This window comes from Pithys albifrons, chromosome 13, assembly GCF_047495875.1.
Source record: "Pithys albifrons albifrons isolate INPA30051 chromosome 13, PitAlb_v1, whole genome shotgun sequence".
NCBI classification, from domain to species: Eukaryota; Metazoa; Chordata; class Aves; order Passeriformes; family Thamnophilidae; genus Pithys; species Pithys albifrons.
The window spans coordinates 2,200,029-2,227,551 of record NC_092470.1 but is presented as its reverse complement, the minus strand read 5'-3'; the positions used below and the strand labels follow the sequence as shown (position 1 = coordinate 2,227,551).

General features: G+C 54.8%; 1 protein-coding gene across 1 annotated transcript; it reads right to left on the bottom strand.

Moving 5' to 3' along the window:
- Nucleotides 1-536: 536 nt before the first annotated feature.
- Nucleotides 537-27,523, bottom strand: CSPG4 (chondroitin sulfate proteoglycan 4). The gene is made up of 10 exons (XM_071568659.1): nucleotides 27,485-27,523; nucleotides 14,836-14,999; nucleotides 10,211-13,792; nucleotides 9,451-9,930; nucleotides 8,860-9,036; nucleotides 5,763-5,961; nucleotides 5,436-5,570; nucleotides 5,125-5,279; nucleotides 4,135-4,318; nucleotides 537-3,935 (listed from the first exon to the last, which is right to left on the bottom strand). Exons 2-10 carry the CDS (start codon nucleotides 14,968-14,970, stop codon nucleotides 2,032-2,034), a joined length of 6,951 nt encoding a protein of 2,316 aa, XP_071424760.1. The 5' UTR covers nucleotides 14,971-14,999; nucleotides 27,485-27,523; the 3' UTR covers nucleotides 537-2,031.

The following is a 27,523-nucleotide window of genomic DNA, read 5'->3' as shown; positions in this document are numbered from 1 at the left end:
TGATCCTGCAAACCCTCCATAACCCAAGCAGACCCACCAGCTTTGAGGATTTAAACCCTGCCAGTAGAGCTCGGCCCTAGAGAGCCACCATCCACACTACTGTTTTCCAGGTTGCTGCCTGTCCTCCCCTGCCCTCAGGAAGTGGATGTTTCCCAGCAGCAGGAATACAACCACAAGCTTTAAAAATAACCTGCTTAGCTTCCAGTGCTCCTTACAAAATAGGCCACGTTCCTTCTATTTAATCCTTGGGCGCAAGACGAGAATAATTTGGAAGGAAAACAGAGTGGATGCTTCCAAGGCAGCCCTCAATGGATAGAGGGCTTCTCTGCAACCCCCATCCCTCACTGTGGAAGATAATAAATGTATGTGTTTGAATGTGATGGGGAAGGCGCAGAGCTGTGAAGTGGAGAGGGAGCTGGTAACAGAGGTTGTCCCAACCTTTTGGGATCAGCACTGCCCTGCCAATCTCCCAGCTGTGGTGTAGGCAGCACAGTCACACTGGCTCCATTTTACAGAGGGAAGAGGGTATGATTTGCCTTTGAGCAGAAGGAAACATAATTTTCCCACCTCTGGATGGGGCAGGAGGAGGGTTTTGCAGGTGGGGAGGAGACATCCATCAGCTATCCCTTTGGGTCAAGCAGGCTAGGAGGTGCTGGGGCTCCCTCTGCTGTGCCCCATCCTGTGGGGCTGGGGGACATGGGGTGCCTGCCTGCACACTGATATCTGTGGGTGCCCATAGAATGTGCCAGCATCTGCCAGCTGAAGCAGGGCAGGTGTGATTTACTGCTCAGCAAAGGTTTGGGACCCTAAACCCAGCCAGGAAAACTGCTGGTGTGGTCCATGCAAAGATTCCCTGGCTCTGCCACAACCTTCGAGTAGGACCACAGGGGGTGCTTACTTGGGGAGGGTTTGTGTAGTGAGGAGGGGTGCAAGTGGTCCACCGTGGTCCCTGAAGGCTCATGTCAGCTTCCCATTAGTAGTGTGAGAGCAGGATGTGCCTTGTGATGAGCTTTCCAGCTGGAGCAGTGCAGGGTATTATTGTTGGGTCCCATCCTGAGCTCAGCACTCGGTTTTTCCTCTGCCCTTCCTCAGACAGTTTCTATTTAAGATTTTAGGACTCTAGACTTGGGAAAATTTGAGCAAGAGCCCAGAATATGGTCCACTACTTCCAAATGTCGCTCAACAGCTTAAAACAGGCCTGGCAAGGGAGGTGGCTTAGGGAAACAGTGATGCACCTCGGAAAAGGCACTTTATTCTGTTTACTTTTGCTGTACTGGAGTATACAGTGGAAAACCATGCTGGCTGTGGCTCTCTGCTCTCCTCTCCAGTTTCATGCTGTGCAGGTGAGCTCTGGCCATCCCTCCCCACTAAGGGCATCCTACCTGTTGTGCAACCTCCCCAGGGCTCCGTACAATCAGCTTGATGAAACACTGCAAGGAGAGAAAGAGTGAGGCAGGTATTTTTCCAAGTGGGTGGGGACTCCTGAATTCCCCTGGCATTGGCCACAGAGTTTTGTTGGAGCCTCTGCTCCAGTGTCTCAGCCCACCTAGCTCAGGAGGACTTGGGCAACTTCATCCCCAGCCTGACTCAACACAAGCCGCTCCTCATCCTCCCTCTTGTGTCAAGACCTGTGGCAAGCATTCCTGTGGTGCATGGTGCTGCCCATGGAGGAGCCATCACTGGACCTGCTTGAGTGGCTCTGAGGGGACCGGTGCCATCAGATTCCCCCTAGCCCTGTGGCCACCATTAGGTGACCCAATGAGCACCCGAAGTCAGCGTTCCCCAGGGATGCTCATGTATTTTGCCCATCTTCACTTGCTTATGCAGTGCCCCACTCCCCTGCCCAAAGCCACCTGGAGATGTGGGGTTACCAGGTGGGCCAGAGTGGCAGCCCCTGTATCCTCAGGACCCTCCTGCATCTGTGGGATGCCAGCTCCCAGGGAGGAGGAGGAGAGCCAGGAGGGGGTCACTGGTGGTGCTGTGGCAGGGTCTTGACCCCCAGGTGGTCTCATGCTCCCACACCTGAGCCCTTCACACCCAGTACTGGTTGTTTTTCAGTGGGGGGTTGGAAGTCCGGCAGTACTGGAGGAGTTCAGGGTCTGGTGGTGACCCGGGACCTGCGCCCTGCAGTGAGGGACCCGTGCCCTTGCCCTCCATGGCACTGACAGTCGTTAGAGGGATGCCTTGGTTGGGGTCTGTCCTCCGGAATGTCTCATGGTCCGGCACAGCCCCGTTCTTGGCCTTGGAGGTAGGGGTGCCCTGGACGTGGTGCTTCCCTGTCTTGTTGCGCTTGTGCAGGTAGAACAGCAGGGGCAGGATGAGGGCCAGCAGGAGGAAGATGAGACAGATGGGGATGATGATGCTGAACATATTGGCCTCGATAAAGCTGAGGAAAGTGCCCCCCTCCACAGGGCTGGGGCTAGTGGTGGCACTGGGGGCCAGCCAGGCAGTGGGGGGCATGCCCAGCTCACTGGCATTGGGGCTGCTCTTTGCTGTGCCCTGGGGCACGGGGGGTGAAGGTGCCAGAGGGGCCATGAGTAGGGTGACGCTATAGGATTTTGAAGCATTGTAGGGCTCGATGCTGTACTCCAGGGATGCCAGTGCTGGTGGCACGCCAGCAGCCACCAGCTCAAAGACGAAGCTGTCACTTTGCAGGGGTTGGTGGGTGTCCCCAGCAACCAGCATCTCCAGTCCCACCAGCCCTTGCTCCAGCTCACTCTGGCTGAAGGTCTCGATCGGGGTGGTGGGTTGTCCTGGGTCCCTGGATATCCTCACAAGACGGCTGGCATGTGGTGCTCTGTGGATTCTGAAGACTGGAATGCTCTTGGTGCGGTTTGCCAGCTCACTGGCATCGAGGACACTGGTGTCCAGGAGCGCTGTGGTGCCTCGGGGCCACAGGCTGCCTGGATGGGTCTTCACTGTGGCACGGACAGTCACATTCACCACCCCAGTCCAGTTTCCTGCCTGCGACATGGCAAGAAACTGGAAGTCATCCTCAGGAGATGTGAGGTTGCTGAAGGTGAATATCACCTCCCTGTGGTCCAGCTGCTTCTGTGAGAAGCCCCGTGATGGCTTTTCATTGACCAGGACTTGGCCAAACCTGGGGTCCCTGGTGATCCTGTACAGGATATTATCTGCCTCCTGTGGTGCAGTGCCCAGGAGGTGATGGTGGGACATGGGGGCTCTGTTCAGGTCTTGGGGCACTTCCAGCAGTGTTGGGCTCGCAATGGTGCTCAACACAGGCAGCAACTCGATCTCCAGGGAGGTCAGGGTGGGCGGGTGATGGCCATCAGAAAGACTCAGGGCTAAAGACCCTGGGGCACGGCTCCCAGTGGCAACAAACACCACGTGGCCAGCGTTGACATCTGCTTGGGTGAAGTGGTTGATGGGCTCCTGAGGGTTGTGTGCACTGGCCAGATGGCCAGTGAGAGGTCTCTGGAGGATGCTGTACACCATCTCCTGTGGGGACACGAACGGGTCTGCCACATCCAGGTACTCCTGGGACAAGATGACCACAGAGCCTGGTGGGACCTGCAGCACTTTTTGCTGCTTCACCACCTGCAGTGACTTTGTGCTGCTGGTCACTGTTATATTGAACACTTCGGAGATGACAACCCCTTCTGGTGGAGGACGGACAGACTGCTGTTCCTGGGGCCGGAGCCAAGCCTTAAAACTGAAATGGTCTTTGGAGATGCTGTCCCCACCATGAGCATATGCCAAATGCCTTGCTGCCAGGTCTGACTGCAGGAAGAATGGCTGTGACTCTTCCAGAGGCATACCAGCCACCAAGAGCTGTCCATGAGCCGGTAGCTCTGTCACCAGGAAGACAACATCATATCCAGCCCTCTCAGGAACCACAATTTGGCTCAGGAGATTGGAGGCATCCAACACTGAGGTGTCAATCTCAGCCTGCTGAGCCCTTGCGAGCTGGAGACCTTGGGGAAAAGGGAAAAACCAGGGATGAGAATCAATTTGGGGAAGTTGGTGAGTGTTTGGGATGATGGAGGAAGGAATTGAATGTAGTTTTAGATGTTGACACAATATCAACCATAGAAAACAACACAGTAGTATCTTCAGCCAAACAAGCCCTTCTGAAGAGCTGTTTTGTCCCATGCTTCTCCATCCCACATTTACCTGCATTTTTCCATAGCTGAGTCAAGCGCTGGGGACACTTTTCCTCAAAGGAGATCAAGACAAGGAGAATGAAGGAATCCGAGATGGTTGTGGGAGTGACGATGCGGAAGCGGATGGCATCTTGGGCCAGCCAGAAGGGTTTGTCTGGCATCTCATGCTGGTAGAAAATCAACATGCTATCCACCTAAAAATTAAAAAAAACCCTTAATGAGCTCCTATCTTTACTCTGGGATATAGCAACCCATCTCTAATTACGTAAGAAATGGAGATTATCACTAGCCATGGCATGGTAGCCACCATGGAGAGCTCATGGTGTGTCTCTACCAGGGTAAGTTGTGGATGTCCCATCCCTGGAAGTGTTCAAGGCCAGGTTAGACAGGGCTTGGAGCAACCTCATCTAGTGGAAGGTGTCCCTGTCCATGCCAGGCGGGGTGGAAACAAGATGACCTTTAAGGTCCCTTCCAACCCAAACCATTGTGTGATTCTATGATGTTTCTGCCTAGTAACTGGGGAAACTGAGGCTCATGGAGATAGGGTTGAGCTTTCTCAGCATCCTCCAAGGGTAAGCAAAGCACAGAGGAAGTTCCAGGGTAGGCAAACCTATGTGTTTCTGAGTGACAGAATAGAAGAAGACCTTTGCTGCACTCTGCAAAACTTTGGCCCCATGGCAGAAAGGTTTTCTTACAGCATGGGTGAAAGCATCGTGCTTGGCTGTTCCCTTCAGCAGCAGCCAGCCTGGCTGGCTCTGCAGCAGGGAGGTGGCCCAGGAAAGGGGATTATAACTCCATCAGCCTCCCCTAGTGCTAAATCCAAGGCTGGGGCAGCAGCTTTTAATCCGTCTTAGCAGCTGTTGGCAAAGCTGGGAAAGTCACAGCACGGCTGGTGCCCGTCTATCGTGGCAGTGAGGTCAGACTGGGACCCCCATGCTGTGGTGAGGGATGAAGGGCTGTTCTTGGGGTTCTGGCGGGCCTGGAGGAGGTGAAATCTCACCTGGGCTTGGGTGAAGTTCCTGACTTCCTTCCCCTGGGAGGTGCTCAGCCTACCAAGGCGTGGGGCTTGCTCAATGCTGTAGTACAGAGTGGCAGAGCTGGCGGGGCTGTTGCTCACTGCCTGCAGGTTCTGGCTGGTGATGGGTTGCAGGGCACCTGGAAAACACATCCAGTATGGATTTCAACCAGTCACCTTGCCACCCACCTGCAGCCTCTGCCATGGGTATCTCAGCAGTGCTTTGGCAGGGGCAGGTGTTTCAAGAGCCCCATTTGCTGTTCCGTTGGAAGAATGGGGAATGTGCTGGTACCCACCTGGGCAGAGGGTGAGGCTCTGCTTCTTAGCTAGGTTGATGATGGGCTCCCTCTGGGCCCTGATGAGGAAGAAGTGCCCAGGAGACAGGTTGTCACCATCCCACAGGTCAAAGGCAAAGCCTCCATCCAGGGATCCTTTGGAAAGGATAGACCAGGGCATTTGTGGGGGGCAGAGGAGATGCAGCCCCCCCATGAACTTGGCAGAGTTTCAACCAGGGTGCCTTGGGGTGCCAGGGTGCCATGGGGTTGGCATCCACCTTGATGACACAGTGCCCCCATCACCCTCGGGTGGTGCAGGGGAGCTGGGGCACCTCAGTTTTGCCATACCTTGGTGCACAAAGAGGATGAGGCCGTTGTCTATCTGTGCCTGGGTGAACATCTGGACTGCAGTGCTGGGTGCTGACCTCAGCACAACCTTCCCATTGGCTGGGGGCTGGATGGAATAGGTCAGCTCCTCTGCTGGGGAATCCTCATCCTCGGCGCTCAGGATGTGGGAGCTGATAACAGCCGTGGCACCTTCCCGCAGCTGGGGGATAGGGAGAGGCTGTAATACCCCTGGGATACCCCTGGTACCTCTTCCCTCTTTCCCATCCCAGCTCAGACAGGTTTCCTGGGTGCTCGAGCACACTCCAGCCCAACAAGAGTGCCTTGTTCATATGCCGGGTGATGCCTCAATCCCCTGGCCTCTCCCCAGCCCTGCATCACTGCATGCCGTGTTTGCCAGCACGTGCCACACAGCTGGGTCGGTGCCTCTGCACAGCCCCAATTCCTGAAAGTGGAAGAGGGCACGGTGCCCTGGGGCAAGGGCTGTGCTTTCAGAAATTGCTTTGCAGGGGAAGGGGTTTTAGTAGGGTCCACAAACTGCTGCTGGGTCTGTGATAACTGCAGCCTTGTCTCTCCCTGGCTGGTGTTTCTCCTTGCTCCTGCCACCGTGCCCCCTTGCAAGGCTACAGTGAGGCTGCTGGCCTCTCCAGCAAACCCTCAAGGAATGACAAGTATGTGGCTAAGTTCAGAGCCACTGTGGAGCTTCTCAGGACTGCTTCCCCCCACCCAGGGGTGCCCACCCAATGCTGGGGACACTGCCACTCCAAAGCCCTGGAGTCTCATCTCCAGCTGGAGGCAACAATTTTCCTCGATCCTAATCCTGTGTCCTATCTTGATCTTGGCAGACCACTGGGATGAACCTTGTGCTGCCAGACAGGTTCTGCCCACACACCCCAGAGCTCTCCTTTGCCTTCAGGATGTCCTGAAATCATGGCATGCATGGATGGAGCCTCCCCGTGGCTCACCTGGGCTGGAGGGGCAGGATGCACTGCATCCCATGGTATCGAAAGCCTGGCCTGCATCCTGGAAATCCACAAGACAACACCCAGGGAGGTGCTGGAGGAGCTCGAATGAGCTCTTTTCTGCTGTTTTCAGCTGGCCTAACTCAAAACATTGCTCGAGTGGGTGTGGATGCCGACAGGGAAATTAAATCCCCAGCAGTCCCTGTGGAATGGTAAGAGGCAGGCTGGAAAACACAGCTTTGGAGAGATGGGGTGGGGGAAGTGCTGCTGGACACATAGCTAAGGCAGGAGCCTTGCTGTGTGTGCACCAAGTTTCCTGGTCTGCTCCCTCTCCCCAGCACCCACAGCAGCTGGAATTGCAATCATATCTAGGGCTTGGAGCCAAGAAAAATGCTCAGTGGGCAAAATAGTGGGGACTGGCAGCCCCAGGACATCACTGCTCTCACTGGGAATGGACAATTGTGGTGGCTGGAGCAGCTTTGCTCCCTGCACAGAGCCCATGCCGTGGGAGCTGACCCACTTCTCCATGCTCCTTGTCCTCCCTGAATTATTAAAGCCTTCCGCCTGGCTACTGCACTCTTGCTTGGGTTATTGTGTTTGTTCAGCCTCTGTGTCGCCTCTGCTCTCTGGGAGAGCGTGCTGGGAGGTGACAGAACAGTGCCGGGAGCGTGGCTGTGTGTTCTGGTGTGGCACTGGGAGCCTCTTTCTTGGTGGCATCCAGCCATCCTTCCTCCATATCCAACTCAAAAACTGCTGTTCCTTACCAAGGGGCTCCACTTTGGGGTATAGACCTAACCTGTTATCCCCCAGCCCTGCAAGGACTTGCATCCCCAGAAGCCTTTGTGCAACCCGTCCTGACCTTTAAGCGCTGAAGTCATCCCTCACCAGAGCACAAACAGCAGGGCTGAGCCTCTCCCATCCCTCCCGCTCCAGGCAGGGAGCCTTTCCCAGCTCCAGAGCCCCTCTGGGCAGCTGTGGTTACTCTTCCCAGGGTGTGTTGTGTGGTTGGGGGGATCCCAATGGAAAGGCTGATGGATTGCTGCCTCAGAGTTTATTTTGGGAGATTTTTCTGTCTTTTCACACATTTTTTTTGCATGGTGGGTGGGAAAGAGGGAAGGCCATGCTTCCATTGTGCCTCTGGAATGGGGAAAAGAGGCTGGCATGGACCCAGCAGCCAAGGGGTTAACTTTTCCCTCTATTTTGGCTCAGATGGGGCAGCTCTAGAGGCACTACTTAATGCTTCACAAAAGGGATTTTCTGGGAAGCTTCTAGGGGGCTGGCAGGGAAGAACTGGAGCAGGCACGGAGCTGGGGATAGGGCAACCCTCACAAACTTTGCTGGTGCTCCCCAGACCGGCTGTTTCTTGGGCTAGGCTGCACAGCCCCTTCCCTTTGGACATCTCCTCCAGAGCCCAGGCTCCCATAACCCTTCTCAAAGCCACTCTATGATGATCCTCATGGAAGGGGCTGCTTTCCTGCTGTCAGTCTAGAAAGAGCCGACTGCCATCCTGAGACGGTGAGGGTAGCTGAGAAGTGAGGGGATGATTGTGCCTGCATGTTTTCCAATAATTTCTTTGCTAGAATTTTGCATTAGTGACCCTAAATGAGACCAGTGTTGGAAGCAGAAAGTGGGAATGCTGCTGAAGTATGTGAGCCCTCTTTGCTTCTGCCTTTTTCTGGGATGGGTGTGAGAGGTGTGAAAGCTGCCCAAGTAGTTGTTATTCCAGCCTGTGTTGGCGAAACCTGGGCAAGCTGCTCTTGGAGCTGCCAGGGATTATCCCGGGAGCCGGGGGTGAGGAGGCGCTGCCTGTCGCCGTGGCAGCGATCGCGGCGAGTGGGACCGCGGGGCGATGCTCCCACCTCGCGGCCGGTCCCCATATCGGCGGCTGGGAAGGACAAGCTGGACTGGATGGACACCACAGTCTCCGCCTCCTCCAAAGCCTCGCCCCGTCAGGAAAATCCGCCTCCTTTCCCCAGCGCCCATCGCCCGCCTCTGGGCGGCAGACCCGCTCCGCTGAGCCCCAGGTCCCCAAGGGGAGTGACCAGGCACGGAGGGCGGTTCCCGCGCTGGGCTGGCACGCCCCGAGCACTTCGGGCCCGCGGGGGTGGCGGCCCCTGCCCGTGGCGTCCCACTCTCACCTGCAACCCGGCGTTGACCTTCAGCCGCGGCCCCTTGGTGCTGCGGGGCAGGATGGTGACGAAGAGGGTCTTGGCCTGGCTCTGTCGGGATATCTCGGAGGCGTTGGCCAGGACGGTGAAACTGTCAGTTTGGGATCGGGAACCGTCTTGCCTGTACTGGATCTGCTGGTTCTCCACCTACGGGGCGAGGATCAGGTGACCCTCCAGAGAGGACACAGGCCAACGGCCCCCCTGGGAAGGGGGCCCTGCACCATCCATGGAGGATGCTGGCAACCCACCTCTCGCGATGGGGCATCCCTGTGGGGTGGATCCACAGGACAGGAGCTGAATCCCCACAGAAAATAGACCTGGAGCCCAGTGGGTTCTGTGCCTGCATCCCCACCCTATATCCCCAGGCACATTTAAACACACCTTGGTTGTTGGGTCCACAGGGCAAACCCACCACCCCAAGCCCCTTCATACCCTCTAATGGGGAGAAGCAGCCTTCCTCAGCCTCCCAGTGTGGCTGGGGGCTAGAGCACACCCCTCTGCTCTCCCCAAACCCTTGGGAAAGCACCATGGTGTGCAGATAGGCACATAGGGGTGCTATACCTCGCTCCAGGTGAAGCTATGTAGCTCCCTGTCCTCAGGCTGCTTGATCCTCAGGAGAGTGCCAAACCGTGGGGGCTTGAGCACCTTGAACTCCATGCCCAGAGCCGGGTAGTAAGCATTCGGGATGCTGAGGATGCCCGAGGAGAGGGTAGTAGAACCACCTCTTGGCACTGTGATGTTGTGGACATCCAAGGGGATGTTGATGGGGAGCACAACCAGGCTTACTACCACCCCCTCCAGAGGGTCTGCACCACGAGCTGTGATGTCTGTGACAAATTGGTCATGCTCCTCATTGGGCGTGGAGTGAATGTAGAGGACTCTGCCATTGTTGATGTCCTCTTGGGTGAAAGACTGGATGGGGTCCAGGCTGAGCTGCTCGTTCATGTTCTGGCCGTGCTGAAGCATTGCCAGGAAGCCAGAGGCTGGGGGCCTGCTCATCAGGTAGACTATGTCTTGGGGAGGGATCTCTCCGTGGGTCACCTGAGAGCATGGAAGAGACAAAACAAGAGTGTGATGCCTGAGGTTGGGTTGCCCCACAGCCTACCTGCTGTGCATTCAATCCCTCAAGGCTTTGCTGTGGGATGAGTTGCCAAGAGTCACCTTCATGCTGAGGCCATGCCTGAACCACCCTGTGCTCCTGGGCAAGCCTGACATGGACACGAGACCTTTGTTCTGAGATGGTTGCAGTAAAATGGAGTCCCATGGGTGGCCATCCTGATTTGGTAAACAGGGAAGTGATGCAGGCATGGGGAATACTCACCAGTAAGTACTCTTCCTTGATCCTGGCCGCTTCCCCCTGAAAGACATAGATCTCCTTGTGATTGACTATGTTCAGGGGGCTGGGATGGGTGTCCAAGAACACGCTGATGGCCAGCGTGTCCTCCACTGACACCTCCTTTGCTTCTACAGTGAACTGGAGCTCATCCCGGGTGTTCCTGCTCCCATTGTGGTGGTAGGAGATTTCTCCTGCGAGCAGATCCCTCTGGGAGAAGGCCATGACCGGCTGCTCCCCTCTCAGCATGGTCCCCCACCTTGGGGGGGTTGTTATCAGGAACCGTATCTCTTCATCTGACCTGATGTCCATGTTGGTCTCCAGGTTGAGAACAGAGGAGTCAATGCTCCCTCGGGTGCCCTGGTGGATGACCAGACCAGTATTGTTGACTATTTTGATGTAGGGGTCTGATGCCTGCACTTCCAGGAGTGCTGTGCTTTGGTGGAGACCATCCGAGACCTGTAGCTGGATCCAGCCCCGGTCAGCCCCTGAATGGACAAAGAGGATCTTCTTCTTCCTTAAGTCATCCTGTGTGAACCGATAGACCTGGTGGCTTCTGTCATCAACAGAGACAATGCTGCCAAACAAGATGTCCTTCCTTGTCAGCACCAGCTGTGTGTCAGAAAAGCCAGAGTCCTTGTCAGTGAAAGCAATGTCATCAGTTGTCAGCAGGTGCTGCCCATTGCGCACCACATTGAAGACTTTGTTCACTGCTCGAACAGGGATGTGGTCATTGATGGGTTGGATGGAGACCCTGAAAACACCCCTCACCTCCTCCACATCGGGCTCAGTGCTGCCCTCACCCTGCCTGGTGGCTACAAAGGGGATGTCATCCTCCAGCGTCTCAGAGTCATCGTGCTGGTATAGCAGCCGGCGGTGGAGGATGTCATCATTGGTGAACTCTGTGATGTCCTCTCTGGAGGCCCAGCCATGGGATGCAGCCCAGGCCAGCCTCCCATGTGCTGGCCCCTCAATCACCTCATAGAGGTAGTCCATGCTGTTCACACTCTGCACAAACAAGTGATCCTTGGAGATAACAGCCTGTCCTCCTTCTGGCACAGTCAAGAGGACATTGGTCAGCACTGGCGCATCGGGATCCCCACCAATGCTGATCGTGTAGGTATAGATGGGAGAGTGCTGCTTGCCGGCATGGATGCGATACTGGAAGGTGTCCTCAGCTTGTTGGGAGTTCCTGATGGTCACACTGTAGCTCAGGTGGTTTCTCTGCAGGTCATCTTGGGTAAATCCAAAGCCTTCGGTCAGCCTGTTGCCAAGCAGCTCCAGGTTTCCCTTTCTGGGAGCCTGTATGATAATATAGTGAAAGGGGACTGGGGCAGAATTTGGATCTTCCAGCATTGCCTCCAGCTCGTTGCTGGTGATATTTCTGTGCCACTTGTTCTTCATTTGGAGGGGAACCATGGTCTTCATCTTAATGGTGGCTCTTTTAATCCTTATGAGGAAGGTGTTGTTTGGCAAGACCTTCTGCCCCACCTGAACTTCGAATCTTAGTTTCTCCAAACTATCTTCCAGCCGGTGCTCTGGGTCTGTGCTAAAATACTGGATGCGCCCTTGCTCCAGGTCTTGCTGGTGGAAAGACTCAACTCTTTTCCATTCCCCTCCCATGCTCCCTTGCTTCTGGACCTCACCATACTTTAGGGGCTCTGTGAGGACGTACAGGATGGCAACCCTCTGTTCAACAGCATTCGTCTCCACTGACAGGTTCGCTGTGCTGATGCGTGCGGACCCTCCTTGGGAGATGGAGAGCCCGGTGTTGTTGCGCAGGTGGATCTCAGGGTCAATGGCGAGGATCCTCAGGGTGGCAATAGGGCTTGGGACTGTGCCATCACTCACTTGCAAGGTGAGCTGTAAGTTTGTCCCACTCTGGTGCACGTAGACTATGTTGCCGGCTTCCAGTTCCCTGCAGGAGAACTCTTCGATGGGCACTCCAGGGTGGAAGTCAAACTCCACATAACCCTCCTCCATCTGTTGGCCACCATGCACCTGGAATTCGAGGTCATCACAGGATGTATCATCATCCAGGACCTGCAGGATGTCTGTGGTCAGGTGTTTCCGTGTGTGCTTCAGGATTGTCATGTGGCTTCCACGAGGAAAAATGACCTGTGGGGCATCATTGAGGGGGTTGATCATGATGGGCAGCAGGTATGTCTGCCCCTGCCGCAAGCACTCTGGGACCCCTTGCTGGGTGGTCACTGTTACATCCAGCATCAGCTGGTCCATAGGGCCTTCAGAGCCATCGTGAACGTATCTCACTTTCCGATTCACAATGTCCAACAAGGTGAACTTCCTTCTGCTCCTGGACCCAGGAATGTCCAGCTCGAGCTGGCCATGCCTTGGGTCACTGGTGATGCTGAAGAGGATTTGGGACTGACGGATGTTTGCCAGGCTCAAGTCTACTGTTGGTTGTGCGTGTTTCCACTCCAGATAGGCCATGCCCCCTTCAGAGACGATAAGGGGGCTGACATGTAGCAGGCTGCTGATGTTGGCAAAGGCAGGTGGGAAGCTGCTGTCAGGTCGGCACGGCTCCACCACCAGGCCTGGTGCTCCTGACCAGACGTTTGGGGTTGGGGAGGTAGGTGCCTCATCCTGTTCATACACCTCTTCATAGTCCCAGTAGTGGTCCTGCTTCCCACAGCCTGTTGTGATGTCCTTTGTGATCACAGCGTCTTGAAGGCTCCTTCTCTGCAGGTTTATCCGCAGGTCCTCCAAACAGCCAACAAATGAGTGGTTGGTCATGGTCCACACTGAGATGAAAGCAAGGTGATGCTCCCTCAGCCTTTGCAAAGCTTTTTCATTCATACCTCCAATGAAGAGGTTTCCCTGAAGGTCCAGGTAGTTGTTAATGCCCCGGTTGGATGTGGATGAAGCATAGTAATCTATCAGTATCTCAAACTTGTGGATGTCTGTGTAGACTTTGACGTAGTGCTGCTGCTCATCACTGATGAAAACGTTGTTGTGAAGGACAATGATGCCATTCCCCTTCTCCACAAACCCTCGCAGGCGGCCGTTGGAGATCTCTAGGTAGAAGAAGTCATTCTCCAGCCCTGCATGGTAGATCAGGGGTGCCTGGGTGATGCTCGTTGTTATCACAAACTCGATGGTCGCTTCCTTCCTGGCATCCCACGTGGGAAATGCGATGTAGGAGAGTGGCCCTGGGAACCCGAATGGGTCCTCGGGCTCTGCAGAGAACTGTGGGCTGCACCCTTCCTGAACGTGGTGGAAGATCTTGGAGCTGCCATCAGCAGACTGAGGGGAGAGGACATCCAGGCCGTTGAATGTCACCAAATGGAGGCATCCCCTGAAGGGAGAGCTGGCCTTAGCAAGGTATGGCATGTCCAGGCTGCCTGTCCCACCAGCATAGAGGCCATACTGAATGTCCAGCTCCCTTGTTGGCCCTGCAATGTCTGTGGAGCTGTTGAAGAGGCCGTCGATGGTCAGTGTCATCCTGCCATCTTCCACCAGCAGCTCCACATCATGCACTGCCAGGTTATTAAGCTGCAGCCCTGCTGGGGACTGCAAGGTCACCTCCTCTGAGCCCAGCTGCAGCTTGGCCTGCAGGAAAAGACACAAAGTGCTTTTCAGGTGACACCTCTCCAGCCGCCAGAATTACCTGCTGAAGCATGGACCCACAGCCAGCGGGCTCACAAGGGTTTTGGTCTCTCAGTTCACTTCCCCACCTCTGGATGTGCTGCTCCCTCATCCCCCTCCATGGACATTCCCTCTTTGTCCCGCTGTCTGAATTTTTCTCCTTTTTCACTCATTCTCAGAAAACCCAAGAGTCAGGGCTGGGATCCTCCATCTCCCAGTCCCCTAGTCAGGCTTTTCCTCTCCCCCCAACTAGAGCAGCCCTGCCAGATGCTGGCTCCTCCTTCCCTGCTCCATCCTGCCCACTGCCATCCATCTCTGCAACCTGGGCTGCTTCCAGCTCTTTGCCTAGGAACTGACAGGGGAAATAGTAGGCTTTGCTCCCAGCAGGCAGCAGCCTGGAGCCTGCCTAAATAGAAGGTTAGCTTGTGGGCCACATGGTCTGCATTAGGGACACCTTCGGCCAGTGACTTGCTAGCTCTCCTGCTTTGCTTTAATGTGGTTGGTGGCCCAGACCAAGCTGCAGGAGAGGCAGGATGTGGGCTTTGGATACTCCCTGCTCTTTTCCTTCATGATGGATGCCAACACCATAACCACGACAGGGAATTTTGTTTCTCTGTCTTGATTGCTTCCCATGTCCCTACTGGGAGAAGGGAGACTATTCTTTCTCTGGATCCTCTTATCTCTTACCTCTTCTCACTAATCTCTTGCAACCAAAGATGCTGTGCACCGCATCTGACCATGCAATGCACATGGGGTGCCAGTGTCTCAGTGTCCCTGTGATCTCCCCCAGCATCACCAGGCAGTGGGTAAGGAGCTTCCCTAGATGAAGCCTGTTTCTCTGTATTTAACCAGTTCTCCCAAGACTGTCCACTCTTCTCTTGTACTCTTAGCATCCCCTGGCAGGGGTCCTGGCAGCTGGGCTGCCCCTTCATTCTTGCACTGGATGACCCACAAACTGACCAACAGACCCCATCATGTACGGGGCATTAGGGAGCTGGGGTGCTGACCTGCAGGCTACCGGCTCTCAGCTGGAGCAGGAGGTGGTCAGGCTGCCCAGCGGCCAGGAAGAGCAGCCCACTCCCCTGGCTGGTGTACAGCTGCAGGTGGAGGCGCACCGTGCGTGAGGCATCCGCCAGTGGCATTTCCACAAAGCTGTCCCCGAAGAAAGAGGCTGAGGAGAAAAAGGAAAAAGAAGGTCACACCTCTTGCAAACCCATCAGCCCTCCTCTGTTTTCCCTGTGACAGGGTGTTGGAGCCAAGGAGCCTGGACAGAAAGATCCATGTGAAGTCTGTTTTTCTGATTTTCCTAGAGGAATCACAGAATGGTTTGGGCTAGAAATAACAGTAAAGCTCATTTAGTCCAACTCCCCCTGCCATGGGCAGGAACATCTTCCACTAAACCAGGTGGCTCCAAACCCCATCCAGCCTGATCTTGAACACTCTTTGGGATGGAGCAGCCGCAGCTTCTCTGGGCAACCTGTGACAGTGCCATACCACCTTTTAAGTAAATTCTGTTTCTCCTCAGTGCTGGAGGAATAAACGTGAGTCCCAGTGATCCATATGTGGATGTGAGATGGTACAGAAACTTTGGCTCAAAGCAGGCGCCTGGAGATGCAGTTGGACCGTGTTCAACACCCAGTATATATCAGCCCTGGAGGGACTCAGCACAATGGCATGCAGTCATGAAATGGCAGACTGTGTAACAGGGCAGAGGCGGGAGAGGACAGGATTAAGAGCACAGGGAGCAACGAGGCTTAATTTTTGACTGCTTATAGGTTTTAGCCAATTCAATGCATGCATGTGCATTGCACACATGTTAAGTGCATGTGGGTGGGACATGCAGCCACCCATCCTGCTTGGCTCCAGCTCAGCCTGCAGCAAAACTCTATGCTTAAGCACTCTAGCCCTGGAAGCTGGAAATGTTTTGGGAAGATATGTCAGGGAGAAAGGAGAAATGCACATTTTTTGGTCCATTTTTCAGTCACAGGCTCTGCTGGGGTTTATATGTGTGAAGCTTTCTTGCTATGCTTCACTAGAGCACTTAACAAGTCCACCCTGCTACTGACACATACTTGAGTTTGGGGTCCCAGATTTGCTTTGCTGACGTTCCACGGGACAATGAGACTGGCATTTGGCTTTAAGTCCATTCCCTATTTGGAGGAGGCAGGGGTGCAGGTCGGGTACCAGGGTGAAAACAGCCTACTGCACAGTGAGGTCTGGGTGTAAACACTCATGTTTGCCCTTCCAGCTGCTTCCCTCGGTTGCATTTTCCTCTTGCCCAACTTTCTGTGCTGATGACAGCGGTGGGAACAGGCAATGCAGGCTTTGCTCACAGGCTGGTGAAAACCCAGGCCAGCAAGACACAGCCCTTGTCACTGAGGGTTTGGAAAGAGCCCATCTGTAAAGGTGATGGCAAGGGGTAGTCTGACAGGGACAGAGGTAGAGCACTCTGCTTTCGCTTATCACATTTTCTTTGGAGTTGAGCTCTTTGGTGCCTGGTGTAGGGGATGCTCTTCTGACACCTTTGGGAATAGGGAGATCTCCTTGCCCTGGAGACAACAAAAAATCATTTCCTGCCACTGGCAGCTGAAAAAGTGCCTCAGCTTTCCCCTGGGGTCTGGAAGGATGACGTGAGTGTCTCAAGGACTGTCACTGCACCCGCTCTGGGCAGGGAGGAAATAGCACCATGGAAATATCTGGCCTTTGCTGTAACACTGAGCCCTTTGCTCAGCCCAGGGCAGGGCTATCAGGGTGTTTGCTCATTCTCTGGCCCTCATGCCTGCTGCTGGCATGGGGCACTTTGGCTTCCTTGTCCTCTTCAGCCCAGCCAGTGACTCACAGGAGCTGTGCTATTCTTTGCAGGACTCTGTCCTCCCCTGACCCACTCCCTCCTTCCCTGGGAGTGGGAAAGGAGGGAGTTGGGAGTTGGTCCTGTCAAAATCAGCCTTGCCCAGTGGCCAAGGGTGGTGGGTGTTGGGGCTCTCATCATTGCCTTGTCTTGGGGTTTGGTGAGCAAGACTGACGTGGCCCAGCGGAAAAGGGGCTCTCCCTCCTTGGAGAGCCGCAGGCACACATGTATGCACACGGGGTCCCTGGAGACGTCCATGGACATTATGTCCTGGCAGCTCCTGGGAAGGTTCCCTGTGCGTGCATGCTCTGTGCTCCAGCTCCCACTGAGATTTTGCTACATTTCAGTTTTGTGGCTTCCCCTAATTCAAAAAACTTGTTTGCAGAGGGATACTGAGCAGCTTCTCTCATGAGGAGGGAAAACTTGGCTGGACTGGACTGGACCCACCAGCAACTTCTGTGCCAGACCAGGGGCTTGGCAGTGTCTCACTGTGGTTGGTGGGGATGATGGTTTGAGGCTGCTCCAGCATGGCCAGCTTGTTTTCCAGTGTGCCAAGGGGCATCAGCTCCTCCATTCAGCATCTTTTTGTCCTGCCTCCACTCTCCTGAAGATGCCAGAATGTTTTTCTTCTCCTTCTCTCATAAAGTACTATTAATAAAAAGCTCCTTGATGTGCAGATGCCAGGGGAGTGGTGCTGTTTATTGGGGAGGAGGAGGGACCCTTGCCCAGATCCAGGAGGTTCTGGGATTTTTCTGTGGCAGCAGAGCCAAGTGAGTTACTGCTGTTTGTCTTCCCAAATTCCTGCTTTATTTCAGGGCCACTCTCCACCTTGCTCAACAGCCTAGCCAGGATGTGAACACAGCTTGGCCTGTGACATTTCACTTGTGCAAAGGACCAGCAGCTTCTCACTCCCATCTTCCCTCTTCCTTGCCCTTCGCGTGGGAAAAGACACAGAAAACACAGTTTGTTTGGTTTTTTTTCTAACGCATTTCACCCTGGAGAAGCCTTCATGGCACAGGGTGCCCCATCCCAGTCCATCACTTGGGACATCCAGGCACTCATTCCCATCTATGGCTAGGCTCATTTGAGCATCCTGGGATCGCCCCATGAGGGTTAACTCCTGTGCCGCAAAAGGACCTTTCCCAGTGATCTAAGGATGCCATAGGTGGTGTTGTGCCCCAAGCTGACTCTCATCCCTGGATGGAGAAGCCCAAGCTGGCCCTTCCTCTCCTGTTACGGGGAGCAACATGACCCCATGTCCTAGCCATGGCTTCAAGTGGGCACCCTGGACATCCCACTTGCCCTGGATAAAAATAACTGATGTTCCCAGTTTGCTGTGTCCCGCAGGAAATCACCGTCCCTGCCTTGCCAAGCCGATGGAAAGGCGTTGACGAGGCAAGAGGAGCCTCTGTCACAGTTTCCGAGCAGCCAGCCAGCAGCCAGCAGATTATAGACTGCAGTGTCATTTGGAGTTGGGTTTTTTTTTTTGCATTGAAAAAAACAAGGAGATGAGCCAAAAGCTCTAAAGAGGGGTTTGGGAGTGAGGCCTCGGGTGTGCTTGGCTCCTTCCGGGGCTGGTGAACAAGCAAGGGCTCTGTGTGAGCCGGCGCTGTCCCGGCATCCGCCTCAGCCGCCAGCCACATGCTGGCCCTGGCATGCTTTGGCCCTCTTCCCCTCTCCTCCAGTTGAAAAGACTGAGGGTTTGGCCTCTCCTGTTTCTGTTTTTATGGTGTTCAGGGAGTTTTTTGACATAGGGGAGCAGAGCCTGGGGCTGTGCAGCACTGCAATGGGGAAGCGATAACCATCCCAGGGGGCTCTGAGCTGGGGCCTCCCAGAGTGTTTGGGGTTTAGCAAGGCCAGTTTGGGCTCTCTTCCATGTTTTAACATCTTAGCACACAAACTTCTCCCACCTCCTCTCCAGCACGTAGGAGGATGAAGGAGCCAGTTCCCAGCCCAGGCAAGGGGAAGTACTTGGAAAGCTCAGTGCTAGGGTTTGCAAAGAGAACCAGCACCAAACAGGAAAGCTTTTCAGAGTGAGGAGATATCCCCTGGGTGTGCAGGAGGACATGAGCCGGTGGATGGATGCTTCCCTGCCTGCCTGCTCCTACCCCAGCATAGGGGATCCCCAGCCCTTCCACAGGACAGCCAGCTGCATTTTGGGGCGTGTAGGAGGAGATGCTTCAGCGTGTTGGGGGTACAACACCTTGAGGGGCTGTACAAACTCCCATCCCTTTGCCTGGAGGAGGATACTAAGGCTGAGGAGGAAGGAGCAAGGCAAACCCTACCTGGGAATAGGAATGTTGAGCAGGGGAGGTGCTGGATGCTAAACAAGGCTCCATTCAGGCTATGGCGAGGGGCCGGTGGGGGCCAGAGATGATGGCCAGCTGTGTTTGCAGGGAGGGGACTGGAATTCATTAAAGCAGCTCTTTAATAACCAGGAGAGCCCCGTGCTGACACACCCGCCCCCTTGAAAGACACCCTGTGTTTGCAGCCGCTTCCCGCCCCGGCCACACCGATTTTCCAACGGTGCAAAAACAGCTGGGGAGTGAAGGCTCCTTGTTGCCTGAACAGCCCTGGGCTTGTGCGGCCGCTGGTGCAGCCCAGCCCACGGGCTGCCCTCCTTCCTTCCTGCTGTCCCATGCCAACAACTGGCCTCTGTGTCGGCAGTGTGCCCGGTGCTGGGATGCTGCTGGGACAGCCCATGGCCAGCCTGCTGCACTTCTCCGCAGTCTCAGGAGCTGATTTTGAGGCCCTCTGAGTAGTTTGGGCTTGTTTTTTTTCAAATTTAAATGACTTTATAAGGTAGCTGGGTCACCTGTTGCCAGCCACATTGTGCTGCACCCACACACTTTGCAAACACCTGAGGGGCTGGAGGGATGTGAACATGGAAGGGACTCAGGGGAATGCAAACACTAGAAGGATTTGGGGAGATGCAAACACTGGACAGGCTGAGGGGATGTGAACACTGGCAGGGTTCAGGAGAATGTGAACACCAGAGGGGTTCAGGGGGCATGAAAACACTGGAAGAGTTCTAGGGGAATGCCAACACTGGAGGGGCTCAGCAGGATGTGAACACCAGAGGGTCTCAGGGGCAGCTGCCCAGCCCTGGTTTTGCTGCTCAGCAGTTTGAACCGCGCCTGTTCCCACTGCAGTGTGTGTATGAATGGAACACTCCCAGCACAGGCAGGGTGGGCAGAATCAGCCCTCCTTCCTGCATTGTGGGTGGTCCTGGGGCTCAAGCTCCCTTGTCCCCAGCCTGGCTCTACGATGCCCAATGAGACCTGCAGCCTCCCAGGGCTCTGTCCCTGTCCCCACGCAGGGCGGAGAGGCCAGGGCAGGAAGGAATCTGATGGGCTTTTGGAGAAAGGCTTCATTATGTTCCACATTCCCTTCATTTTATGGTGTGATTTTATTTATGGTCGGGAGAGGAAATGAGCAGCTTGCAAGGAGGCTAAAGGCAAACACAGCAGCCCTCTGCTTTAAAGGGCTGGGGCTTTGATGGGAGGAGGAGGTGCCGGGGGGCACAACTGGGGAGCTTCTGCCTTCAGAGATGCCCTCAGACCCAAGCTGAGCACCCATCCAGGTCTCCATAGTGAGGAAATCCCAGTGCAATGGAGATGAGCTGGACTTGGTCTGCAGCAATGGCATTCAAGCCCAATGGGGACGTCATGGACACATCATGGTTCCCTCATGCCTGCACCAGGAAAGCCTCTCCCTGCTTTTCTGTTCCTGGGGTTCTGCCTCAAGATTTACAGGAGGGGATGTCATGGGCACAGATCCATCCCTGCTGTGATAGCTGTCAGCAGAGGAGGAGTTTTAATCTTTATCTCCACTCCCAGTGACTCCAGACAGTGATTGTTGCTCTCACATACTGAGCCAGGGCTCAGGGTGCTGTTCCAACCCTGACTATACAGGAATGAGTGCTCTGGTTCTTGCCTCCCACTCTCCACCTGGCCCTCCCTCACAGCAGGGCTCCTGGGGGCTGGTGCTGGTGCTTTCCAAGAGTGCTGGCCAGCAGAGATTGCTGGAAAGCAGCAACCAAGAAACGGCCAGCAAAGCCATGGGCAATTACCCTCACAGGACTGCTGACCGCCAGAAGTGGCCATTACCCTTGTTTTGGGTGCAGTAGGAGAGTCCTGGGCTGGGGTACTCTGCTTTGCCCCCATCCCACCCTGCTGGCCCCTACCTCTGGCTGCACCATGCTGCTTTGAATGCCTCCCCCTGTGTTTATGCATTCAGTCACTCTCCCAGTTCCCCTGCCCAGCTGGTCTCTATTCACCTTCCCCTGCCTCCTGCCTGACAGCTTTGAGGGAAAAACAGCCTTTTTATAGCCTGTGCACTTTGAGGTCAGGGGAAAACATTACAACATGCCCCCTGCTAATTCTGTGCTGTCTGGGAGGGGGCTGGCTGTGTCCTGCCTCCTGTGTCCTGCCAGCCCCCAGTCCCCTGCCCGGTGCCTGTGGCCTGCCTCTGCCTGCTTTCCCCATCCTTATGGAGCAGCATTAGGAGCTATGATAGCTGGAGGCTGTAAGGCGGGGTCCAGGAGGCTTGGCTCTGGAGCTCCATCATTTATCCAGCGTGGTTTTATGATGATTCAAGCAGCCTGAAAGCTGATGGTATTTCCTGAGCTCTCCTGCTCAGCCAGATGCAGAGCCACGGAAGGGAGGACAAGGAGCTGGGAGCCAGCCTGCAACCCCCCACAAAGGTCACAGTGCTTTTGGGAAGAGCTGGAGGGGATGCACCGCCAGGCGAGCACCCCCAAAGCCTCGTGTAAGCAGGAGCAGGGATGAAGAGCTTTTAATGACAGGTGGCTTAATGGCTCCAAAGGGACTTAAGGAATAAGCCCAAACTGGAAGCAATGTTTGGAGTGTTTGCCCTGAGAAGTGAAATGGGGGGAGGGGGGGGGAAGTGGGAGGACCTGGGGAAACAGGAGGCTCAATGAGAGTTTTGTGCCGTCCCCTGCAGTGTGACTCAGTCTCACTCAGGCTCCTGCTGCCAGGAGAAGTTGGTCTGGAAATATTTTATCAGCCCCAGAGGACGTGATTTCCAAACCATCCCAAGACCGGTTTTGTTCTATTTTTTCTTTCTTCTTCTCTCTCCCAAGCCCCCTTCCCCTGTCTCACTGGCTGGCAGGTTTTCCAGCTCTGCATCCTGGCACCCACTCTCCCAGCTTTTCCTACCCCAGCTGCTTCCCAGCCACTGAGGGAGGGGCTTGCAGAGCTGCAGGAGGGCATGTGGTGGCATATGAGGGGACAACCCCAGCCAGTCCAGTGCTGGAGGAGCAGGAGGACCTTGGGGAAAGCCTGTGCTGGAGGCTTGGTTACTGGGGAGCAGGACACCCTGGGTGCACATCCCACCTGCAGATCCCTGAATCCCATTCCTGCCTGCCCAGCAGTGCCTGTTCCCAAGCCCATCCCCAGCCCCAGCAAGGGGCAGGAGCCTTTCCAGAAGCTGTCGGGGGGACTGACAAAGCCTCGCCGAAATAGCTCGTTGTTACCGGAGTGATCCTCTCCTGCTGTCAACAAACAGCTCAGCCGCCGCTAGAGAGAGAGGAGCACATCTCCAGGAGCCCGGGCTCTGATGTTTCCCAGCCTCGTTGGTGTCAAACGGCTCCTGCCATGCCAAGATGGTGGGAGTTATCAGCCAAAATTGTGGCAGAAGAACAGGCACAAGTGGGGGTGCTGAAGCCCTTCCAGGAGCTACCTGCTGGCCTTAACAGCAGCATCCAGTGCCCAGGGACAGGGATGTTAAAACGTGCACTTGGGGTGCAAAATGTGTAAATTGGAGTGATCTGGCTTTAGTTGTGCTGGTAGGGCAACACCCACAGCACCCACAGAACTCTACCCCACGGGGCTACAAGGGCCATGGCCAGGGTTGGCTTTTGGCAATGCTGGGTGCTGTGAGGGGCAGAGAAAAGTGTCTCCACAGACAGGGAGGGGCTTTCACAGTGTGGAGGGGGAAAGACATCATCTGGGGTCAACATACTAAACTGTCTGCAAAGAAAATGAGTATTTTCTTTTTTCTCTCCTTTCTAGAGATGAAATATCTCCTCTCCTCTCCTCCCCTTCCCCTCCATCCTTCCAGAGGTCCCCCTCCCTGCCCTTCCTCCCCCTCCCCACTGCTGTTATCCTCTGACTTTTCCATCTATGAGAAACACCCGGCAGAGTGATGTTTATAGAGAAAATAAATGCCTGTTCTATTTCTAGTGCAGGGGGAACACATGGCTGGCGTGGGGGCTGTGGGGGTGTGGAAGTGTGTGTTCACATCCCCTCCCAGGGCTGCAGGGCAAGACAGGAGGCTTTTCTCAGCCACATCTACCTTGGGCCAAGACTTCCCTCTCTTCTCCCCAGCTCCCAGAGGAAATGACCCTGGTGGGCTCAGAAATTTCTGTGGGATGGGATGATGAAAATCTTGAAGCCCTGCTGAAGTCCAGGCAGAGGCTGGGAAAGAGAATGGGAAATTCCTTGTGCCCCTCACTCTTTCTGCCACTGCACTGGGCAGCACTGCATAGGGGTTATGGCATGAAAATGGGTGGGGAGCATGCTTTAACATGGCTGGGGATGGCACCACAAGCAGTTGGTGACTCCAGATCCTCCCTCCCTTGCCTGCCTACAGCAAAGAGGAAGAACAACTACCAGAAAGCTAAGATTTGGGCAAAAGAAGCAGCAGGGATTCACAGGGCCATCCTGAGCTGACTCACAGCTCACAACAGCCCCTTCCACAGCCAGTGAGTCACAGTTATGGATGAATGTTGCTTTTCTTTCTCCTTGTCTGGGAGGCACATGATGGGCTCAGCCACCTCCAAACCATGCTGTTTGCCCCATGACTTTCTCCACTCACAGCAATTTTTGAGAGCACCCTCCCTTCCCTAGGATGCTTTCTGTCTGCCACTGGCTGTCTGTCCAGCTGTCAGGCAGCCAAGTGCAGCCGTTGGGCACCAGGCAGCTCCCAGAGGTACTGCTTGGAGCGATGTGCAACTGGCACAATGGATGACACACCCTGGGGAGGGAGGATGGAAAATGGGAATTTATCCTCAGCTTGGGGCATAAACATCTCCCATCCCACCTTGATGTTGGTTGGGAGGCCCTGTTTGGTCTGTCCTGAGGATGAGTAACAGCTAATGGGTGACAAACCAGGTGGCAAACCTGCATCCTCCTCATCCTGGGGTTGGGAAGAGCCACCATAGTTCCACTCCTCTGGATTTAAGCCTGGCTTTGCAGAATTCAAAGCTGCCCTCGCTTCGGGCTTAGCTTTGCAAAGCAAAGGCTTTACAAAAGGGCAAAGTGAGTTCTCTGACTTTATAGAACATATTTAGAATATACTTTATGAAATATACTAATATTCTATCAACATAAAATAATATAAAATATTCTCATATGACAATATATAACAATATTTTGCTATATTGGTCAATATAACATAAAAACTTGAGTTCCCTTTTTCTGTTCTATTTACCCCAGGAAAAAACTGAGGGATGTTCCACCCCTGTGCAGCATGGCAATATCTGACTAAGCAATGGGCATGACAAAGACAGCTCAGGGAAGGACTGATCTGGGAATGAGAGCACTTCAATGGGCACTCTCCTTGCTCCATGTCTCCAGGAGGCTTGGAGATAGGATGTGGTGAAGGGTCTGGTAGCAAACCAGGCTTGGGATGCCCAGGTGAGGCCTGGGAAGTGGACAGATATGAGTGAGGAGTTCACAGGAGTTTCCCAGCTGAAGGCTGGGGGTGATGCTAATGCTCAGGGAAGCTGGCCTCCCAAAAAGGAGACAAGCTGGAGCCCGGCACCTGGAAAGGGCCAAGGGAGCAGCCCTGGGGAGCCAGGGCTGGGCTGGGCCAATGCCTGTTGTGAACAGTCTGTGCTTTGAGCTTTTTTTAGCTATACAGACTGTTAGCCTCCTGCCTCCCAAACCCTGTTCCTGCCCAGCCTTCAACCTGACATGAGCTCCTTGGGGTGAGCTTAACCCTGTCCTGTGATCCTGCAGGAATGTACATATTTTATGTTTGCCCACAGCCCTCTGTTGCTAAATATAAGAGTGAGACAAGAATATTCCTCCCTGATTCCCACGATACCAGTTTACCATTCTCCCCCCTTTTCAGCATTTTTCCTGTTCTTTCCCATCAGCTGGAAACTCTTCCAGCTGCTTTGAGCTATGACCTTAAAACATGTGGTGGGACCATAAAAAAGAAAGTTTGAATAAATCAGTGAGATTTCCAAAAGTGGAGGAACGGAAGAGCTGAGGAGGGTCCATGGAGTTGATAAACCTGGAGAAGACAGGAGATGTCCTGTATGGGTACCCCAGGCCATTTACTGCTCCCTATCCATAGGCAGGCACCCTGGACAAGCCACTGTCCCACTTGACTCCCCAGGACCCCCATCACCACTTCTGAGGGTCCACCCAAGCCTCGGGGGAAGTCACATTTTTGGCACCCACTTGCTGAAATCATGGGGTGACCGCTGCTCATGGGGAACCTACACATCCAATTGCCTCTTCTCCCCTCATTCCAAACCTCCAGTAAGAGTGATTTTGGGGAACAGGGAGGACAGCCTGTGGGTGACCTCACTGGGAACCAGAGAGGAGCCAGGCTGTCTAAAAACAGTTTACTAAAGCATTACACTCTGATGTCAACAGGGTAAGTTTTATGAGTGTTTTTTCTTTTTGATATAATCCTATATTTGAAGTACATGATGACTCTTCCCATTCCAGGCTGGGCAGGAAGCCCCAGGTCCTTGAACCTGGGCTTGGAGGGAATGCAAAACACAGGCTTCACCCCCAAAAACCAGTCTGTCCCCAGCCCTTGCCTGGCAAGTCTGTGGCTCTCTCTGACAGAGAAAGAGGGGATATCCCACGGTGGGCAGTCCATGGGAACACCTGGAATGAGTGCTGCTGATCTCAGCGGGGATCTTCTCAACTGGATGGGGCTTGTGGGAAGCTGATGCCCAGACCCAAAGTCACAGCTGGCACATCTGTTTCACTCCAGGGCACTGAAAATGAGTGTAAAACCTCTTTCCTTCCCCAGACTCACAGATGCCCATTGATCCCTGGAGCTGTGTCCCAGCCATGGCTGGTGCTACTTGGGGGGCGTCTGGGAGGCTTGACATGGGCCAGTGAAGGCCATGTGCACATTTTTAGGGTTGCTCCAGCCCACTCACTGTGAAAGAGTTTGGGAGTGTTAGGGAAGCCCTGGGACCCATCCTGGACACCAGGTAAGCAGTGGTTCCACGTGGGACGACCCCTGCCCAGGATGGAAAGTTCAAGGCTGGAAGGAAGGAGACCACTCTGTTCATTAACAAAAGGGATTTTTTTCCACTCAGCTTGCCAGGCACCCTCCTGTTTTGGTGCATGGAAAAAAATAGAAAAAACAAGGCCTGAAGTAAGGAGAGAAGCATGTCCCAGTGGCCACCTACTTCCTGGACGAAACAAGGACCACAAGGGACTTATAGGAACCTTGCAGGTGCTGAGGGCCACAAGGCTGGGCTCCAGGATCATCCTCATTGTCCTCCTTGCACTGATACAGGCTGGAATGCAGAAGATGGTTGGGGAGCAGAAGACTAGAGGTGGTCAGTAATTTCTTTGGGAAATGCTAGGAGCAAGCTCCTGCCCGCTGGTCAGAGCCCTGATACCCAGAAGGAGGTATGGAGAAGAGAAACTGCTCAGTGAGATGATATATTATTTTTGGGGTGAGTTAGGGAAATAAAAGTGCTTTTTAAATTCCCTTAACTTTTGAAGCTGCAGATGCTGCTGACGCACTGCAATGGTCAGTCAGATATCTCAGGCAGCACTTGGAAGGTCAGGTTAAGGAACAGGCCCATTCCAGCAGGATGAGATCCATGTCCAGATCTGCAGAGCCCACTAAGGCTTGGACCATGGCAGCTCTGAGCATCCTGGAGTAGGGGAGGGAGCAGGGAGGAAGCAGGGCTGTGGGATGGCCGTCAGAATGCTGAGGCAGGGCACACAGGCATGCCAAGAACTGCACTGGCAAACCTGGCTGTTTCTTTTAGAAAACTGGATATAAATCCCCCACTCTGTCCTGACATAACCCATCTGCATAGCTCTGCCCCCATGCAGCAGCCAGTGTCCCCCGTCCTCTCAGGTCCCTGGGATCAGCCTGCTCTGTAGCACCATGGGGGTGACCCTCATCCCCCCCGCTGGTCTGCGGTACCCTGTCACTCTCGGATGATCCTGCACACCTCTGGGGCTGTGCTGGTGGGAGAGGTGAGCCTCTCACCCTTTACCCCATACCACCAGCCACTCCAGTGCACAGGACAGATGGACAGAGAAGAGCCAGGAGGTGACACACACTGGCAAATGCTCTAGCTCCCTTCCTCCCACCAAGCTCGCAGTTCTGGGATGAAGAGGGGTTGCCCTCACAGACAGCTGCTGTGGCGAGACCAAACACGGGCAGGGAGGGTTGGCGTGTGCTCCCTCCTCTCGCTGCAGGGCTTAGTGGAGCAGGGACGGTGCCTTTCTCTCACCGACTACCCATGGCGCCAACCAAAGCCCTGAGGCTCCTCCAAGCCCCATCCTACACAGCAGCACAACCCCGCGTGCCCCTTGGGAAAGGACACAGCGAGGTACCCAGCACCCTGAGAGCCACGGTGGGCCAGCAGCCCACTCCCGCCCTCGGCTTTCCCCAAAACCCGGCCCCAGGACAGGCAGCTGCCTCTCTCTGTGCTCCTCCAAACTTGGCGACACTCATGGATGTCTACACCGCTCCGTACTCGTTCCTCAGCCCTCCCAGGAGCCGCCTGCCCCAGGGTTTCCTACCGCTCCATCCCTCGGGTGGGCTGATGGGATGGGGCTTACCTCCGTCGGGGAGTCCCGTGCCCAGCTGGGAGTGCTCGG

Coding starts and splice junctions, on each gene's coding strand:
- CSPG4 (XM_071568659.1), bottom strand. CDS start 14,970: ATGCCACTGGCGGATGCCTCACGCACGGTGCGCCTCCACCTGCAGCTG. Junction 5,280..5,435: donor GAGCCTCACCCTCTGCCCAG/GTGGGTACCAGC, acceptor TGTGTTTTCCAG/GTGCCCTGCAACCCATCACC. Junction 4,319..5,124: donor GGAACTTCACCCAAGCCCAG/GTGAGATTTCAC, acceptor TTTAATTTTTAG/GTGGATAGCATGTTGATTTT.